The sequence below is a fragment of the Pecten maximus genome, chromosome 3 (genome assembly GCF_902652985.1).
Source record: "Pecten maximus chromosome 3, xPecMax1.1, whole genome shotgun sequence".
Lineage (NCBI taxonomy): Eukaryota > Metazoa > Mollusca > Bivalvia > Pectinida > Pectinidae > Pecten > Pecten maximus.
In genome coordinates, this window is record NC_047017.1 from 19,056,951 (window position 1) to 19,078,650 (window position 21,700).

Sequence of the window (21,700 nt, forward strand, 5' to 3'; positions counted from 1 at the left end):
AAAGGTCTCTCTCATTGTAACAAGGTACTAAACAAGCTCAAAGTTAGTCAAAAGGACTCTCTCATTGCTACAAGGTACCAAATAAGCCCCAAGTTGGTTGAAAGGTCTCTCTCATTGTAACAAGGTACCAAATGAGCTCGAGACTGGTCAAAAGATCTCTCTCATTGTTACAAGGTACTAAACAAGCTCAAAGTTAGTCAAAAGGACTCTCTCATTGCTACAAGTTACCAAACAAGCCCCGCATTGGTCAAAAGGACTCTCTCATTGCTACAAGGTACCAAACAAGCATCACATTGGTCAAAAGATCACTTTCATTGTTATGATTATGTACCAAACAAGCCCAAATCCAATTCTATTTGATACCTTTTCACCTTCAATCTATCATTTAGTGAAGAGTGTTATATTGGCTAGTTAACAAGGAGACTGGGCTCTATACCTATCCTGTAATGTGTAAATTAATAACCTTTTACATCTACGAATCACAAGATACACCAAAGTTCACAGCCAAAATAAATACTACAATAGCCAATTACAAGAAGGTTTCTTGGAATTTCTGCTCAGATCAATGAAATATAAACTGAAGAAAGGCATCATGTCTAATGTTATCATAGCTGACATGTGTACCAGTACTGAGAACATTTTGGCAAAGCTGAAGATATCTTGTAGTACAGTGCAAGTGGCCACACTCCATAACCTTATATAGAACATTGACCCAGTAGAGCAAGTCATTTACAGAACACTTCTCTCACTTGACCATTGACCCAGTACAGCAAGACATTCACAGAACACTTCTCTCACTTGACCATTGACCCAGTACAGCAAGTCATTCACAGAACATTTCTCTAACTTGACCATTGACTCAGTACAGCAAGACATTCACAGAACATTTCCCTAACTTGACCATTGACCCAGTACAGCAAGTCATTTACGGAACACTTCTGTCACTTGACCATTGACCTCATACAGCAAGTCATTCACAGAACACTTCACTCACTTGACCATTGACCTCATACAGCAAGTCATTCACAGAACATTTCACTCACTTGACCATTGACCCAGTACAGCAAGTCATTTACGGAACACTTCTGTCACTTGACCATTGACCTCATACAGCAAGTCATTCACAGAACACTTCACTCACTTGACCATTGACCTCATACAGCAAGACATTCACAGAACATTTCTCTCACTTGACAATTGACCTCATACAGCAAGTAATTCGCGGAACACTTCTCTCACTTGACCATTGACCATGTACAGCAAGACATTCAAAGAACACTTCTCTCACTTGACCATTGACCAAGTACAGCAAGTCATTCACAGAACACTTCTGTCACTTGACCATTGACCTCATACAGCAAGTCATTCACAGAACATTTCACTCACTTGACCATTGACCAAGTACAGCAAGTCATTCACAGAACATTTCTCTCACTTGACCATTGACCCCATAGTAATGTAACAGATTGATCTGCTTCAACCCAGGTTTTAAAATATACTTTCTAGTACCGTGTTGTGAACATATGAAACCACATGAATTTTATACAGAACCTGCATTTATTCAACAATCAATTATTGGCAATATAGAACAACTGCAATAAATATTTACAGCACCACAGAGTAAAACCAGCATCCACACTACATACACCAAAACTTCTACTATAACACTATTATGGCAGTATAACCAAACAGCTGCCTTTCAAGGTTTGCCAGCCACACTGTTATCCAAGGCTTTTTTTATTTTTTCCGTCCAAACGGTTGGACCAGTTGGACCGGTGTTGTTCGTTTATGAAATAAAAACAGACCTGGTGATTTTATATTGTTTTCTGATGAGCCTTGACAAAGACTTCCAAGGCCTGTATTAACATTTGCAAGTCCATCAACATAAATGTTTGAAATATTACATTTAAAAATGGACGAAACAGGCCCCAACTACCTTGCATACTTGCAACATTCACACATATAAAATATTTTCTTTTCAATTCACAATTCACAATGGTGATTTAGATTGGCATACACTCCTTTCAATATGAAATACTCAATCATTATCACTTGCAAACACTCTCAAACAAAACACATATTCCCACACTACATATATCACATAAATTTACATTTACGATCAGTAATTCAACTATGATTAAACAAAATACTGTCATACATACACAAATCCAAACTTCTAATAAGGGACACAACTCTCAAACAAAGGTACATAACTCGCAAAATCCATTCCCGTTACAGTAAGAGGATAGGTCTCTCAAACCAGTGGCACCCAAACCCATCTATAGAACCATGTAGTTCTCAACAAGTGCCACCCAAACCCATCTATAGAACCATGTAGTCTCTCAAACAAGCACCACCCAAACACATCTATAGAACCATGTAGTCTCTCAAACAAGCACCACCCAAACCCATCTATAGTACCATGTAGTGTCTCAAACCAGCACCACCCAAACCCATCTATAGAACCATGTAGTGTCTCAAACCAGCACCACCCAAACCCATCTATAGAACCATGTAGTGAACAAGTGCCACCCAAACACATCTATAGTACCATGTAGTCACTCAAACAAGCACCACCCAAACCCATCTATAGAACCATGTAGTCTCTCAAACAAGCACCACCCAAACCCATCTATAGTACCATGTAGTGAACAAGCACCACCCAAACCCATCTATAGAACCATGTAGTCTCTCAAACAAACACCATCCAAACCCATCTATAGAACCATGTAGTGTCTCAAACCACCACCACCCAAACCCATCTATAGAACCATGTAGTCTCTCAAACAAGCACCACCCAAACCCATCTATAGAACCATGTAGTCTCTCAAACAAGCACCACCCAAACCCATCTATAGTACCATGTAGTGTCTCAAACCAGCACCACCCAAACCCATCTATAGAACCATGTAGTGAACAAGTGCCACCCAAACCCGTCTATAGAACCATGTAGTTTCTCAAACCAGCACCACCCAAACCCATCTATAGAACCATGTAGTCTCTCAAACAAGCACCACCCAAACCCATCTATAGAACCATGTAGTGTCTCAAACCAGCACCACCCAAACCCATCTATAGAACCATGTAGTGAACAAGTGCCACCCAAACCCGTCTATAGAACCATGTAGTGTCTCAAACCAGCACCACCCAAACCCATCTATAGAACCATGTAGTGAACAAGTGCCACCCAAACACATCTATAGTACCATGTAGTCACTCAAACAAGCACCACCCAAACCCATCTATAGAACCATGTAGTCTCTCAAACAAACACCATCCAAACCCATCTATAGAACCATGTAGTGAACAAGTGCCACCCAAACCCATCTATAGAACCATGTAGTGAACAAGCACGACCCAAACCCATCTATAGAACCATGTAGTGTCTCAAACCAGCACCATCCAAACCCATCTATAGAACCATGTAGTGAACAAGCACCACCCAAACCCATCTATAGAACCATGTAGTGTCTCAAACCAGTGCCACCCAAACCCATCTATAGAACCATGTAGTGAACAAGCACCATCCAAACCCATCTATAGAACCATGTAGTCTCTCAAACAAGCACCACCCAAACACATCTATAGAACCATGTAGTCTCTCAAACAAGCACCACCCAAACCCATCTATAGAACCATGTAGTCTCTCAAACAAGCACCACCCAAACCCATCTATAGTACCATGTAGTGAACAAGTGCCACCCAAACCCATCTATAGAACCATGTAGTCTCTCAAACCAGCACCACCCAAACACATCTATAGAACCATGTAGTGAACAAGTGCCACCCAAACCCATCTATAGTACCATGTAGTGTCTCAAACCAGCGCCACCCAAACCCATCTATAGAACCATGTAGTCTCTCAAACCAGCGCCACCCAAACCCATCTATAGAACCATGTAGTGAACAAGTGCCACCCAAACCCATCTATAGTACCATGTAGTGTCTCAAACCAGCGCCACCCAAACCCATCTATAGAACCATGTAGTCTCTCAAACAAGCACCACCCAAACCCATCTATAGAACCATGTAGTGAACAAGTGCCACCCAAACCCATCTATAGAACCATGTAGTGAACAAGTGCCACCCAAACCCATCTATAGTACCATGTAGTGAACAAGTGCCACCCAAACACATCTATAGTACCATGTAGTGAACAAGTGCCACCCAAACACATCTATAGTACCATGTAGTGAACAAGTGCCACCCAAACACATCTATAGTACCATGTAGTGAACAAGTGCCACCCAAACACATCTATAGTACCATGTAGTGAACAAGTGCCACCCAAACCCGTCTATAGAACCATGAAGTCTCTCAAACCAGTGCCACCCAAACCCGTCTATAGAACCATGTAGTCTCTCAAACCAGCACCACCCAAACCCATCTATAGAACCATGTAGTCACTCAAACCAGTGCCACCCAATCCAATCAAAGCCCCATTTAGTTTCTCAAAGGTGTCATCCAAACCCATCTATAGTACCTTTACAGTCTCACACGTTATCATCCATGTCAAATATAATCCATCCCTTGTACAGTATTTCTAAAACCAATCCTGCCATAGCCCACGCATACTCCATAGTACCACATAGTCTCTCAAATAACTTGTTTTCAGTACCATTCCATCAGCACATTGAATCATTGAACTCATCCATAGACCAATACAGTTCCTCACCAAGTATCACCAGAGTCCCTACCCAAACAACTGACCACACCTGCTGATGAGCAACAGGTGATGAAGAGGTTAAGATATGTAATCAAAGTTTGTCTACAAAAAAATACAAATATTAAGTGACTGACCTTCGTTTCTTCCTGCCCTTGGATTTAGAAGCCATCCTCCACTGTAACAGTAGTTATATAATTCTATCACCCTAAGTTTCACCCGGTAGACAGTTATGAGATAATATCCTCTGTCCAGACTACTACGTATATACACTGACACCGGGTTACCGCACAATACTATACACTATACACAGCACATGATCAGTCGTGTGTTACGCAGCAGCAATCTGGCTATACAATTAACACCTCTGTACAGGTTGAGTGACCAGCGACTATAGGGCTATACTGGTCAGCTATACAGGTGGGCGGGTCTGTAAACAGGACGTACCCAGAAGAGCGTGACCACTACCAGAGGTAGACGAATGAGTAGATTGATCAACTAGGTACATCACATAGGGCACTTATTCCTAATGACATTCTCATTAATACTGCATCTGTCTCCTTTGTTTGGTGAAGATTCAATCCATATATATCTACCTGTATTTATACCTTTCTGTCCAGACAGATGACTATCAGTTACAACAGTCTTAATAAGCAGGTGGTTCCTAATGGACTTTATATATGTACATTGTATGCTTATGTAGAAAATACAAGGACCCTGTTCATTCCTAACTTAAATTTATTCTGTAATGCTTTCCTATGGGAAATTTTAAGTTAAGTAATGTTGATGAGATCAGGGTCAGGTTTTCTGTACCTGTTGTACAGGGCTTCAAACAACCTGTTCATAAAGACCACCTTCAGTTTAGATCCTATAAATTAAACACTGATGGATAATAGCAACACAAGCAGGAGGCAGAGTCTCCTTGTAGTAGCTGATGGCTACTTCACTGATCAGCATGCAGGAAGCTATTTGTTTGATATATAGAGATATTGGGATCAAGTGTCTTGCCAAAGGACAGAAATAACTACAAAATATACTCCCATATACTGGTATACAATATGGCATAATAGATAAGTATCCAGATTATCACTTTAAAGATAGAGAGGAATTGATGGAGAATCATTTTTTAAAAAGGGAATTTGTTATAAACATGTTACTTTCATATATAGCTCTTTGTACTAGTTCATTAGGAAACAACTGCTTGAAAAAAAGTCAAACAAATTGGAACTCTATTTCATTGGAGTTACAGCAAAATGTACTGGGGCGTTCTGCCTTAATACTATCAGGTATCATTAGGGTCTATATGATACACAAGCCATTAGCACTATCTGTATGAATGTTGGTGATATTTGAAATGGAGGTGGTCAAGTACTGCAGGCAGAAACTCTAATTGATAGGAACACATGGATCAGATACAGCTATGTACCATGGTGATACATATATACATACATAATTACAATCAATACTTGTCTCTATACTGGCTTCATTCCCTTAAATGAATCTAATTAAAAATGCATGATGGGAAGGTTGTGTTATCTAACAAACTGTACCGTATTGTTGACTAGTGAACAGATTTAGAATGAGACTATTAATTATTGTTCCAAGGCAGAAACAAAACAATCGAAGTACACATTAATTACATTTTCTTCAATACAACATGTTCTTCTAGATGGACATACAATCTTTTACTTCATAGCAACTGATTCTCCAAAACAAATATAGTCTACCTCGTTTTTGTTATTAGCTTCCATGACAACTGATGCTAAGGGATATGAAACAGATAGCATCTGGCTTTCAAAGTCAGATCTATAATTCTTCCTGATGGTCATTCACTGATGGTCAGTCACTCCAGCAACGGACAACACTGGTCAGTGTCTCCAAAACAGTCAAACAAATTTGATCAGTTTTATTGATTTCTGTTCCATTAATTACTAGGTACATCAGTGATAGCCAGTTACCGATGCCTTCCCTAGTTACGACTTTATCTCTTCAATATCAGAGACTTACACAACTAATCTGTTGCTAAGGGGCAGCTGATACATGTACCTGTCTATAAAGGCCACATGATTCGGGTTGGCATGTAACACAAAATACAACCTGCCTTAAAAGGACATTTTTTTTCTGTTCCTTTGCGTGAATTTTATAGAGAGGTTTGACTGTAATTACTATTTTCATTACATAATGAGTTTGATTTTCCTTAACTATACACATAAGCTATATTTCAAATTATTGCACGGTCACATGCGAACTATTGAACACTTGTGACGCTTTGGAATTTGGTCACGTGCGAACTATTGAACACCTGTGACGCTTTGGAATTTGGTCACGTGTGAACTATTGAACACCTGTGACGCTTTGGAATTTGGTCATGTGCGAACTATTGAACACCTGTGACGCTTCAGAATTTCATCTTGCACTTTCAAACATCTAAGTCACTCAGATGTCAACACTGCCAACGACAGTCATGGTGCCTTCTAGGCCTACAGGAAAGCTCCCTCATTCCACATCCAAAATGAGGGAGAAAGTGCGTGAAAAAAATCGCGACATTTTTGTTGCATTTAGGTGATGTTCCTCATGAGCTTGGGCAGGTGTAAATTACCTCGGGCCACAATTTGATATTAAAATTTGACTACAATGGTTAATTTTAAGGAATAATGATAATATATAAAAAAAAAAAAAAAATAGAAAAAAATGATTAATTCTTTTAAAAAATGTTTTTAGAAATTTTATAGAGAGGAACTGTATTTAGTGAATTAATAATGATGTAGTCACTTGAAATCTGCAACCATTAAACAAAAGTAACTACATTGTACTTATCTACTGATATTTTTTTTTAAATTTTGTTCTGGAATATATCTAAATGTATTTATCAAATTATCTCCCTTCCTTTCTCAAATAATAATTACACAGTAATTTATTAATTTTTTTACTACTAGTTCTATTGTGACATAAAACAAACTTATTAAAAAGTTTTTTTTTTTTTTTCTGACCCAAATTGAAATCCGGATTTTTTTGGCAGTTTACGACTTTATATTATAGTATTGTCCAATTAAAGATTGCGGCAGTACAAACGCTGGTACTGACAGCTACGATTAAGAAAGGCTTTCATGTGAGTAAATCTTGTTCGCAGATATAACCAGTGTTTGTTCTTGAAGTGATGTATCCTAGTTGTAATCACAAAATTAGCTGACCGTGTCAAATGAAGCCACATGGGTTATAATGTATACACCAGTCGGCAGGCACCACGCCATGCATGGTGACTGGTGACCGACTCCCCTCTCTCACCAAGCCCCAGGCTAGGGTGTTTTGTTTACATAATCAGTTCAGGGTCGAAGTGTCTGAGATTTCCGGGGTTTTATGAGGGATGACTGCTCAAATCCGGGAGAAATTTAACCCCGATTCGGGAACTCTACCAAATCGGGATTTAGGGGAAATTTTAATGATTTTCCGGGCACTTCCCGCGTAATCCGGGATGGTTGACACCTATGCGATATTATAACTGTGTTTTAGTGAATATGTAATAAAACGGCCTCGTGCAAAAGAACATTGGTCGATTACCAGTACCTCGTGTCAAATATTCTGGACTATTACACAGACACCCATGATATATTTGTATAATACATATAGCTCTGTATAGGCCACCTGTTTAGTATGAATTGTATCAAGAGACAGGAATAACCTGTGAAGACAATAGTCATGTGATCCAGTATTACTCCAGCAAAGCTACAATAAAAACATGTAGATTTTCCTAGAGGTATAAAATGGACAGAAAGTCTGATAAGTGCAGCATAGTTTGTGTAAGCTCATCTGAAAAAAAAAACACAAGTGGAAAAAGACAAGCTTCTAGCATGCATCTGAGTCACACAATGGGTCAAAGATCACAAACCTGATTTATTATTTTGTAAGTAAATTCATGTCAGAAGGTTAAAAAATTATTCTTAACTATCTCACATGATGAGAATTAAAAGTAAATATTTCAAAGTGATATATTAGTGTGTTCCACACTGAAAAAAACTTTATACAATGAAGTGTAGATTTCAGGAGTTATATACAGCATGTACCAGTACCAGTACTCTATAGTCATCTGGGACGTAATCATATTTTGATGGTAATAGAGTAACAGGTTTGAAGACATAAAAATAGTGCTCACATGAATTCCGTGATTCTTGAATAGCTAAAGCAATTTTTTTTTCAGTTGAATGAATGAATAAGTTTAGAAAAGACTAAAGAAACCAGGAACCACCTTGAAATTTTGGATTTGCAATTTTTTTTTATAAAATACTTGGTGAGAATCTCATGTAGAACTTAATTTTTTACCATGTGTTGAGGCATACATTGCAGTTACTCATGAGAAGAAACTAGAAAATGGCTTAGAACCAAGATTTGACACAATTGTTTGTGATTCTTAAATTCCTTCTGTAGGTGGATAACAAAGTAACAGGATAAAATATATATGAAGAATCCTAACCAAACTGGAGACAGCAACAACTGACCAAACCTGCTGGAGGAATAGAAAGTTTAGCTGTAAAAGAAGTAACAGAAAGCCTACTTGTATCAAAGTTTAAGGACTTGACATTGGGGTAAAACTACATGTTTCGGGAGATACCCACCTCACACTGGAGTGGCCACTGATGCTGTTCTGGTTGGACATAGACGACCATTTCTTTGAAAGGCTGGATGAGGAAGATGGTCGAGGTGAGGCAGTGCTTCGTGTGGCAGGTGGTGTGTTACTGCGAGCTGGAGTCACATGTGCATTATCCAATGCATTGAGGTGAGCAGTACGACTCGAATGTGAACTGGAAGACTTTGTTCTTGGGCTGCCACGGAAGGCCGGCTTGGATGGCAAAATACTGTTTTGTGCTATGGTAAAGAAAAACAAATAGAAGTATGGCTGTATTATACTGATAATCTTTGTTTCCAGGTCTTTATGAAATCTCTTTTTGAATTTCTCTGATTTAGTCTTTATGAAATCTCATTTTGAATTTCTCTTATTTAGTCTTTATCAAATCTCATTTTGAATTTTTCTTATTAAGTCTTTATCAAATCCAATTTTGATACTCACATCTACTTAATTAACATACCTCTGCCTGCCTCTGCTTGGCCAAGACGGCGAATCACGTCAGCTAGAGCACTCTTCAGGCAAATAATCTCATCCTCTTGCTGCTGAACCTTCTTCTCGAGGTACGACACACGCTCACAGAGCTCCTCATGGTCCTGACTCAGCAGGCCATCTATAACACACCAGTACAGGGGTCACTCACACAAAATATCAACACCTTAAACATTTCACTTACCTGTAGGTAGGAGTCTGGACAAGGTCAAGATGAACAAATCACAAGGATTTATTAGATCACTAACAATACCAACCGAAGCTGAACCAAGACTTACCAAATTATAAACTCCATGCTATATGCACATCTATGAAGTTTTACAATACTGATTGACAGAGATTGATTCACAGTGGTCCCCTTGCTGTGATTTTGACTTATATTAGTACATATATGTTGAATCAATAGTATGTTTTATCCTGTATTATTGCGATACATATTTTTTTTTATATGTAATATTTCATACTGTTCAGAGGTTATTGTCTACAGTAATTTGACCTTTCAACCCTTACTGTGACCTTGATATTCAGATATTTTGGAATCTACACCACAGTTTCATCACAAACACTCATTCTTTAAGTCTCAAACAAGACTTAGGGCACTAAGTGTCACCAAAGTTTGACATACATACACATGAAGTTGATATTTTTTTCTATTACTCTGAAGAAAATTGTAGAAATTTCAATCAATCAGCCCTATTTTTGACCATGTCCTTCCTGGGGTGAAGATAATATGTTTCACAAATCAGGCTTTAATCTTTGTTCATAAAGTTTCCTGTCGTAATGAAATGTAGAACCTGCCAATTGTTTATTACATTTTGTATAAAAGACATACAGCAATGATCAAAAGTCCATTGCCACACATCTCTTGGGACTTTGTTAGCCCTAGGTAACCTAGATATTAAACAATAGAAATATTACGGTCCAAATAAAAACATTCTAGACTTTGTTGAATCAGCATATGAATGAATTATTACATCCACTTTGCCTAATTTGAAGGAAATTATGACGAAAAAGCTTAACAAATAAACAATTAACATACCAAGAGATGTTGTATACCGATTGTATGCAGTATGTACACCAAGTCATATATGCTAGATACAAGTTTCCCATGCAGATGTGTGGGTACTGACTCACATGATACTGGGGAGTTGGGAGTTATATGTTTGATGTGTACATGCTGGCTATAGGACAGCCAATAGTATCAACATGCCAACGAACATGTACATAACTGAACTTATCTGTTACAATGACAAGCACATTATAATACACTTCTGAATTCATAGGTAGGTAAAATGCATCATGTACATGATACTTTGACTTCTGTAATCTAAATCATCTCCAATATGCTTACATCAGCAGTACTGTTGATATGTCCAAAAATATACCTCTCAATATATGGACATCATACCCACTACAGTTTGTGTCCATTAATACCCCACATTTACAGACACAGTGCTCATGATCACTACTGCTGTTAGTGTCCATAAATACCTCTCAATTTACGGACAGTGTACCGACTAATACTGTTTGTGTCTGTAATACTACTGCTGTTTGCATCTATTAATACTGGGTAAATACCATTCACTGACATTGTATGCACTACAACTATTTAGAGTTCATAATTATAAATACCCCTAAATTTACAGATGTCTTCTCCTGAGTTCTGTTTTTCTAAATATCTCTCAATATGTGGACATCACAGAGTACTGCTGTTTGTGTCTTTAAATATTTCTGAACATTTTAGACGTCATTCTCAGTACTATTGTCCGAGACCCTTTGTATACAGAACATAGAACGATTAACAGTAGGTAAACATTGTCAGTTATTAATCAAATTACTGTTCATTATATTCACCTCTGGTATTCATTTACAGCTGTCAGTAAGAAGAAATGCGAGCAGAAAAATAAATGACAGGAACAATGTCGTGAATGTCACCTGTGTGATGTAAAACTGCAGTGTAAGTGATGTTTTAGAGAAAGGCCAATCATGCTGTCACTAGTCTACAGACAGGTGTGGAGGTTTCCGAGGACATATGATGATAGGACAGATGGATAAATGAGAATACATGTTGACAATGTGAAATCTTCTTAAAACAGGGATCATATCACAGGTGACTTGACAGAAGTCTTATGGTGAAATGTGAAATTCATCGAAATATTTAACGGTAGTGATGCAGAGATGTGGCCAATATTATATGAATGGCAGCAAGCTTTTGTCAGGCCGAGCTGCTGGTCGAAACACAGGCCAGTCATGCAGTGTAACATCCAACATCATGCTGAACAAATTCTTACCCGCCATGTCTAGGGCGAACCGCAGCTCCTTCTTAGGGGCCAGTCCCGTACAGGGGTCCTGAGGGGTCCCATTCTCTACGTGGCAAACCAATTTCCATTACTCACGAAAAATGATAAACCATACCTGGGACTTGCCCACCCATGTTTTATTACAAGCCAGGGACTCTTTACTTAAGTTCTTAACCAACCATTAGTTATAGATTCCTATAAAATAGGTGCAAAGTGTTATCAGACACAACCTATCATCAAGAAATTAGCCTGAGAGGTGTTGGGAAGTTCGAGATCAGAACTTAACTAAACCTAGGGTGTCCAACTAGTTACAGATTCCTATAAAATATGTGCAAAGTGTTATTAAACACAACCTTAATATCCAGAAATTAGCCTGAGAGGTGTTTGGAAGTTTGAAATCAGGTAGGAACTAGTCACAGGTACGTATTTTGGATATATTTCCAGAATATGTAATCGAGTAGAATACACTTTTGCCAGTTTTGGAGGTTACAGCTCGGAAGATAAATGTAAATGAGCGTTGATATCTAATTATTACATATTCATTTTAGGCAAGGGACCAAGATTTTATTTGAATTTCTGAAGTATTTTTAGTGTAACAAATTTTATCATTCGCTGGGGACCCCAAGCTGATGTGCCATCCATGATTAATGATAGCTACACTGGTCTGTTTATTGGCATAAACAATGTAAGGGAGATAACTTTGGCAGGACTAGCTGACAGGTGTTACATTAGCCTAATTATGACATTTGATTGCCAGCATGCCTAAGAACGCACCCTCTCTATTTCATTAATAGTATTCCCAACAGTACCATACTATCACACACTTATACATGTGTATAGCTTGCTACATGTGTACTTCAGTGTGAATTAGATAGATTTATTTGTTAACTTTCCAGAATAAACAAAAGTGTAGGTAACTATATTGAACGGGAGACAACTACAACATTACCAGCCAGGTACTGCAGACTTAACAACTGCAATACATGAAAATATGGAAATTGATTTCTAATTTTTTTTAGATGAAAAAATAAAGAAATGATTAAAAAGTAATGATTAAAAATAAATACTGTAGGATATTAAGCACTGATCATGAATGGTATGATCTCCTGCATTGCTACAATTTTCCCATCAGCAATTTTATTCAGTGTAGAAATAAAGTGAATAAGCCCAATTTTCTGTATGTATTTTTTTTTTCGTGGTTGAAGATCTAGAGGAATCATGAAAATAAATGTAGTGGATTAAGTTGAAATACTGGACTACAATGTGTTTATAAAGACTTAACATTAATGCTGTATCCCAAGAGTATCAAATAGCTCGAAACTACAAAAGAAACATTGGTGTTGTACAGTATGGGAGTTTTCATTCATTGTCACCACTTCCTATATCAATAAGAGAAATGCTAATGGACAAAATGAGAGACTCACGGTGGGGTTTCACTTCCAGGTCAATACCCAGACTGCCATTGATTAACTGCTGGACAGACTGTGTGGGTCAGGCTGTATTTATTCATATTCTCTGTCAATTAGATGTGCCAGAAAAAAAGTCAATACCATGATGGTATTTAGCACTGAATTACAGGGAGATGATTATCATATTTACTGTACATGAATTACAGGGATATGATTAGCATATTTACTGTACGGGACATGAATAACTTGTCTGGAATAGTCTGCCCACCCTTTAATCCAGTACAGTAACAAGATGGCTGGGAAACTAAAGAGCAATTTGATGACAAGCAACACTGAAATGTCAAGAGGTGGACACTCATTAGCATTTGTAAGAAAGCTTAAGAACATCATGACAAAAGCAAAATAAAGTGCCTCTTGTGACTAACAAAACTTGTGACAAGATGGAGATTCAATGGTCCCTTGTTGATAATATACAGATCATTACAACAACAACAGAGGCAGAACGGAGTGTCACTTTGTGCTGAACAACATTGTAATGACAAGAGGGAGAGACTCAAGGCAGCGTGTCCTTGTGGCAGGCAACAATGTGGTGACGATATAGTTGAAGATGAAGTGCTTCACTGGAACAAACATTATTTGTAACTAAAATAATACAAAGAGGAACTTTCAGATCTAACAGAATCATATGTTTTGTGGATTTGTCTTATCTTCTAAAATTACTATAATGATAAGGGTCCTTGTTATACAGGAACTTAAAAAATATTGGAAATGCAGCTGTTATTTGGTCATTAAGAGGAAAACAAAGAGTCACTTAACATATGTTTTTATATTATATTATCAGTGGATACAAATTTTAATCATACACAAAATCTTTTTAAAGTCATTTCATTTTGTGTGTAATAAAAACAGTGAATAGCCTTGTGAAGGGATTTTTATCTCTCAAGCTTTCAATTAAGCCTCACAGGAATTCAATTCAAAGACACCTGCACACTTGAACAGTGTTTTTCACATCAGGACATTTTCCTACCATAATGCTGTAATGGTTACCCAACAACCAAATTCAAACCCATAATTTTTGCAATTGTTATCTTTCCTTTTCTTGGTTGTAACCTACCAGTCAAGTTTATCACAGTTGATTCACTGTTCAGTGCTTACAAATGTCATTTTCAAAAAATTCTGGGCAGAGTAATGTTTTCAAATAAGTTACAGAGAAAAGAGAATTTAGTATTTAGAAGATTGTTTATTCATCCTCATAACTTTTAACATACCAGTAAGTCAGGATAAAGGACATTAAGCACCTCCTGTTGTTATGGTAACTTCTCTATATCCATGTTGTTTACATGTAATGGTTACATTAGTCCTCTTGTTGATGGTATGGTTATAGCCCCATCTAACAAAGGGAAACTTAATGGACCTCTTGTGGTAAACCTTGTATGACTCACTGGACCCTAATCTATTTCAGCATCAAGAATGCCTGTTATCTTATAAAAGGACAAAACAGCTTGACAGACATAAACATGTTTCAATTACACTAACACAGAAAATGCTATCGAATGCAAATTAAAATCCTTTTAAATTTTAACTTGATGTTACAAAGTGAGGCAGGCAAGTATATTTAGTTTTAGATGTATACGATTGTGATGTGTTGCATGGTTGAGTACATCACAGACCTAACTTGCTCTTGATATATTCCTATAACTGTCCCTTGTCTTCACCAATACATAACTACCTACTCATAACAGCCTTGGCTTTTGAGCATTGCTAAAAGGATCTACAATCATCAAGGGGACAAAAGCGGTAGAAGTAGAGCATGGATCCACAAATTGATCATCCCAAATTTCCCTCTGGTAGTGATGACGATATGACACTTTCCTATCAACTTCTTTTTCCTAATAGATTTCGTTTGCAAATAACAGAAAATCTGCAAAATATTACAATCTTACATTTTCTATGCTTATGGCTTTGCTTCCAATTTGTCGTTGAAGAAAGATTTTTTTTATAATACAAAGGATGTACTTGTAATTTTTAACAAAACACAATCTACCCAGTATTCACCCAAGACAGGCCTATATTAAACAAGGTGATATGGAGAAGGGAAGGAGCATATTTTTGTACCTTTAGATTTGTTTGTTTTTGTTTAACATCCTATTAACAGCCAGGGTCATTTAAGGACGTGCCAGGTTTTGGAGGTGGAGGAAAGCCGGAGTTCCCGGAGAAAAACCACCGGCCTACGGTCAGTACATGGCAACTGCCCCACGTAGGTTTCGAACTCGCAACCCAGTGGTGGAGGGCTAGTGTTAAAGTGTTGGTACACCTTAACCACTCGCCACCGTGGCCCCTTACCTTTAGATATACAGCCTTATATGATTTCCTGGTCTGGCATAATCATATTTAATTGACAAACTATCTGGCAGAGTTGTTGAAATGCCCAGAAAAACTGGCTGCTGACCCAGATACTGGAGTATTTCAGATTAAAATCAACAGCCTTACACCTCCAGCAGTGGTTCCTGACAATATTCACTACTTGAGCAGGAGGTTTTAATCAGGAGCTGTACCATAATGCTTCTCATAGATGAAATTATGATTAAGCACAAGTTGTGTTCACCAGCCTAGAAGAATTTCGATTTAAAAAAACATGTGGAACAAATCTGACCTTTTGCAAGTGTAGCTGTAAATCAGGCATGTATTAAATACTGCCCAACATGCACAGTTACATGTATACATTGATTATGCACATGTATAGTATATTCAGAATTACAAACCACCTTTTTATACAGTATACAATACCGATATAAGGTCATAGAACCTTTGAAAATATCAAGTTTCTTGTAAATTGTGACATCATCCAAAAGAATGGAGCCATTGTAGTTTTTATTGTGCAATTGACTTTTACCATCAGTACAGGTAACAAAATTTTGAATATTCTTTTTCTCTACTCTTTCAGTGAAACTAAAAATGTCAGCAAATGACTCATGGGGTTTGGATCACCAGGCCTTTAATACATTAAGCCCTTTTTAGCAACTTAAACAAGAATAACATGAAAATGTTATGAAAAACTTTGTGCAAAGTTTGCACAGCTGAGTTTGTGTAACCTATGAAACATGATGTTAAACCTCATCTACATAGTCATGTTACCAAGGTGATAGGTAAACCCCCAAACCATAAACACTCTCAGAACTTGTTAATAAATTTTAGTGGGGACATTACTGTTACACATAAAATGATGCATAACCCTTAACTTCATATATATACACTACATGTTCTAGGTCATACACATTTCCATAAAATCTTAATTTTCCAACAAAATCAGCTGTCCATAATCTGAAGTTTAAGACAAATTTTACCCAAAAGGAACAAGAAAATTTGATTAATAGGCATTAGATAATGAAGTTGACGTCTAAGCTGACATATAAGTAGTAACAGTAACCTAAATAAAAATGTCCTTGACCTTGGCACCCTGAAACACTAACTTATTTGAGGTACATTCATATACTTGACCATTACATGAAGTTTGATTAATTGTTTAAAAATGAAGACACAAAATCCTGACAAAGATTTTCTACATATAGTAACAATGACCTTGTCCTTGACCTTGACACCCTGAAACATGAACTTGTTCAAGGTTATCCTTTTTCTCTAACTTGACTTTTATATGAAGTTTGATAAAAATCTGATTTAAAATGTTGCTAGAGCTTTTTAATAGTTTTAGTGACCATGATCTTGGCATACTGAAACACAAACTCGTTCCAGGTATTTTCACACTTGCATTGGCCATAACATGAAGTTTTATCAAAATCTGACTAATAATGAAGTTGCTAGAATGCTAACAAAAGGTTAACCTACAAATGTATGTGTCCACCAATCCACCCACGTATGATGAAAGAACTCAGTCCCACCCACATACTTACGAATGGACCCATACACATGTGAATAGAATACTATACCCCCCCCCCCCCCCCCCCCCCCCCCCGACATTGTTGTGAGGGGATACAAGCTATATAAGCCACCCCTGCAGATTAGGGATTTAGAAAGTGCATTTGATATATGCCTGCTATCATTTGATATATGCCTGCTATCATTTAGAGCATTTTGAACATACATCAAGAATATTTATCATTTGTAATGATTATACTGTCAAGTTTCTGTCCTGAGCACCATTCCCATTTGAAATTATTTCATTATTATTTCATTTTCAAGCCAAAGTCTCCAAATATGTTGTTTACTCCTGGAATTTTCAGTTCTCTGTCTATTAGATATAACCAGTGAACAAAACCTAAATTGCAGTTAAGACTTTGAATATATTGTAAGTCCTAATCAGTGTATTTGTATGGTTTGTGAATAACAGTTCAGTATTTTCTTTGATTTGTAGTATTATTTCTGACTATCTGAACTATAGATATGGCTCCTTTAGAATTTACTGTTATTATTAAGAGACTGTATGAGGTACTCAAACTTCATATCACTTGATAAATAGGTTGAGATTAGCTCCTGTACTACTCCATGGCTATATATATATACATTATCTGCCACATATACCATAACAGGCATATGTTGACAGATCTCATATTGTAGTAAGCATATTGACATAGCTCACCTATAAATTGCATTGTACACAATTCTCATATCTACTGCTTGAACATAAGTTTATAAGTATATATTTGCACCTATAAAAAGTTCTCAAAATATTCCACAAATTTAAGTCATAAAATACTAAACTTTCTTTGGATTTAACCGGGCCTTTGTATTATGTACTTTCAGGCAAGCTTCAACTTGAAATAAAGTGTTTTTAATTTAAATCCAATGTGCCGGCATACAGTGACAGATAAGTATACAATGTACCGGTCTGGGACCCCTGTGTATATAACCTGTCCTCTTCTTCAGCCCCAGCCCCAATCACTGCTAAATTCCAGAGCCCCACCCTGGGGACTGGGTTTACCTACCTTTTGTCTTGGGCACGTCCCCATCCATGGCTCCTATACACACAGAAAGGCCACGCCTATTCTTCTGCTGCTGCCGCTACTACTAAGGTTTAAATTTAGTCAGGAAAACTTCTAGCTTCCAACAAGGTCAAGGTCAGTTGAGTGCATTCACTGTTACTGAAGATAACATTAGTAACACTGTAGTATGTGAACCATGAAACCCAGCCAAACATATACAGTGTGCATACCTCACACGTGAGTGAATACAGTTGAAAGCAAAAATTATAATCCAAATTACGGGTATTATGGTGTGTTGTTATGAATAAACTTGATAGTAATATAAGTTGTAAGTCAAACAAAACTAGTACACAGTGAAGTAGTAGAACAGGAGTAATGTTTATACAGTAGGAGTGATATGGAATACATGTGTATATTAGTGACTAGCCCTACTCATGCCTCTCTAGTCATTCACACAATACACCCCACCGCCAACACTTTAACCCACTTTAACCTTGATCAGACAGCTTTATACCACTTGTCTCAGATAATGTCCACACCAGACCGGACAGATAAGGAATGTCATATATCAATTATTTTTTATGCCACAATATTGTGTAGGACACAGCGCTGTAATATACACACACAGAGCCAATCCTAAAACCAGGACACATATATATGTTGAACAATACAATCCACTTTTAGGGCCTTGCACTACAAACTTCCACATAAGTACTATCCCAAAAACATCTCAGCAAAATCTATCTGTATACCTTGTCCAACAGTCCAACGTAAAATTTATCCTAAAATTATTCACTAGACGGAGCATGCTTTGTCTAACTTTAAATTCAGTTAGATTAAAGATAGGTAACAGGTGTTGAAAAATTGCAATTATGCATCATTGATAATAAAAAAAATACATTGTTATTTAGATATTTCAATTTTGCAATAAAATACCTTTTCAAAGATGCAATTTTACGAGAGGTAATTTTATCATGATATAATGAATAAATGTACTGCTTTTTTCCTCAATAAATCTACCCATTGTATACATATATACGTACCTGTGTATAGCCAACAACATTTGAGTCCACAAATGGTACCAGATATATATAACATTTAACAATAGACAATTTTATCTATAGCAGCGCTACTGAAAAATCATTAAACTTTAATAATACTGTTTGGAGACAGTCACCTGTTGTATAGTTTTAACACAATAATCAATAAAGCTAACTCACAGGTTTGGAGTGTCCCAGGTAGATCAGACAAGCTTCAGATCAGCAGTAAATTACATGTATACATGTCCTACTTCAGGACGTCTCCACGTAATTTCATTTGAATTACAAGTCACTTTACTTTACTAGCTCATATCAATTAATGATAACTGGATGAAAAGCCTGTACATAATGTCTATATAGTGTATCTTCTTATCTTGAAATATTTTTGTTTCTAATTTTGCTTCCTTCATTGCATGACCAAGATGAGCTTACAACTGCTAGCCAATTATAGAAATAAATATAATGACATTTAACTTACGTCCAGTGATCCCCCCCCCCCCAAACCTGCCTTCAACTTGTTTCTCCTACCCTGACCTTTCACCTCTGTATACAGTATTTATGAACCACATATGCCACGTCATAGGATTTGGCACTGGTAATGAGGGAAAAGGGAAACTGGGAACTGCACCAATTCATAATGAGAGATGACGATGAGCCATGCACACACGACAGGGTTTGAACCTAGACCCTACTGTTTGAACCTAGACCCTACACATTCTACAGATGACGATGAGCCATGCATATATACACGACAGGGTTTGAACCTAGACCCTACTGTTTGAACCTAGACCCTACACATTCTACAGATGACGATGAGCCATGCATACACGACAGGGTTTGAACCTAGACCCTACTGTTTGAACCTAGACGCTACACATTCTACACAGACACTCTACTAACTGCACCTATGAGCTGTACCTAAGCTAGTCGAGACATGTCTAGTTTTACAAGTACTTGAAATGTTGATCGTTTTTGTGTTTTGACAAAAGTACAATTGTAGTACTACAGACCCGGATACATCACCATACTGATGGGCTCTCCAATCTCTGTTTATTTAACATCTGATATGGCAGACAGCTGTTATCAATGTAGCAAAATGTTAACAGATACTGGCTGACAGGTAATCAGGGATTTATCACTGTAAATAAACAGATCAGGTAAAATCAAGTTATCCTCCATATGAATGTACATCTTAACCAAATCTACCCACATGATAATGCTATACCATATAGCTAACAACTATCTATTACTAAATATCATGTCTACTATACTTATAACTGTATCAGCAGAAGATGCCATTGTAATCAGCACACAAAGGTTTTTGTCATGTTAAAACAAAATGCTGTAATTACAATCAAATGCTGTATCACAAAATTAGCACTATACTGTATACATATCTGCATGTCTATCATATATTAGCAAGCAATGCTGTAGTACATTTCAGCACAGAATGCTGTATCATTCATACAAACAACATACCAACATTTATTCTACCTCAATATTGATAAACTGAAAGCAAAATACGAAGAAGATATTAATTGCCATGAAGACAGACTGTTGAAAAAGTACAAGGAGAATAAGACCAGGTGTTTTGGAAGGGTTAGCGTCTTCAGCTCTAACTTTCATGTGGACAATATATTATTATGACATGTTATGCCTTACATTATGAAGTTACACAACCCCTGGTAATTTCTTAATGTGTTAACCAGATCAATTCCTTGTTTGTATCTAACATGTGTGACATGAAACACACAGCTGGTTTAAATCTATAGAGCAAGCTGTATACAAAGTTTATATGATGTTTAGCTGGATACATCAATAAGTTACAATACATGTTGTACTAGTTTTTCTTGCATAGCAAACTACTGCAATTAGTCACATACAGGAAAGAATGGGATATACCTCTATATGTACTATAACTTATATTATAGACATGAAAACAATTTACACATAGCACATACATGGTGATGTTAATTATAATAAACATTTTTACACAGTTAATAATACCAGCATGTTAAGCAAGTGATAATTCATTAAATAATCAAGCATTTTTTTACAGAATTTATGCGATAATTATATATCATGTGTAATACTTAATTTGGTGTAATATATTCTTTCAGAGTGCAGGTTAATGTCAAGTGGGATGTCTTAGACATTTTCCTTTAGAGCACACCCAACATTTGAACTATATCCCAGTCCATTGGCATATCTGTTTTCATCGAGATGAAAGGACAATGTACA

General features: G+C 37.0%; 1 protein-coding gene across 8 annotated transcripts in view; it reads right to left on the bottom strand.

The window, feature by feature from the left end:
* Positions 1-21,700, bottom strand: part of LOC117323466 (echinoderm microtubule-associated protein-like 2) — a 49,722-nt gene that overhangs the window by 25,393 nt on the left and 2,629 nt on the right. For 5 of the 8 annotated variants that reach the window (XR_004531743.1, XM_033878707.1, XM_033878708.1 and 2 more), the window contains exons 2-5: positions 18,423-18,578; positions 12,065-12,139; positions 9,745-9,894; positions 9,274-9,523 (exon numbers count right to left, since the gene is read on the bottom strand). Coding sequence is in view for 7 of the 8 variants with exons in the window: in XM_033878707.1 (XP_033734598.1) it covers positions 9,274-9,523; positions 9,745-9,894; positions 12,065-12,139; positions 18,423-18,450 (503 nt within the window). In the remaining variant the exon portion in view is untranslated. Of the gene's footprint in view, positions 1-9,273; positions 9,524-9,744; positions 9,895-12,064; positions 12,140-18,422; positions 19,283-21,700 lie in introns of those variants that run through there. The other 3 variants (XM_033878706.1, XM_033878710.1, XM_033878709.1) reach the window with 3 other exon arrangements.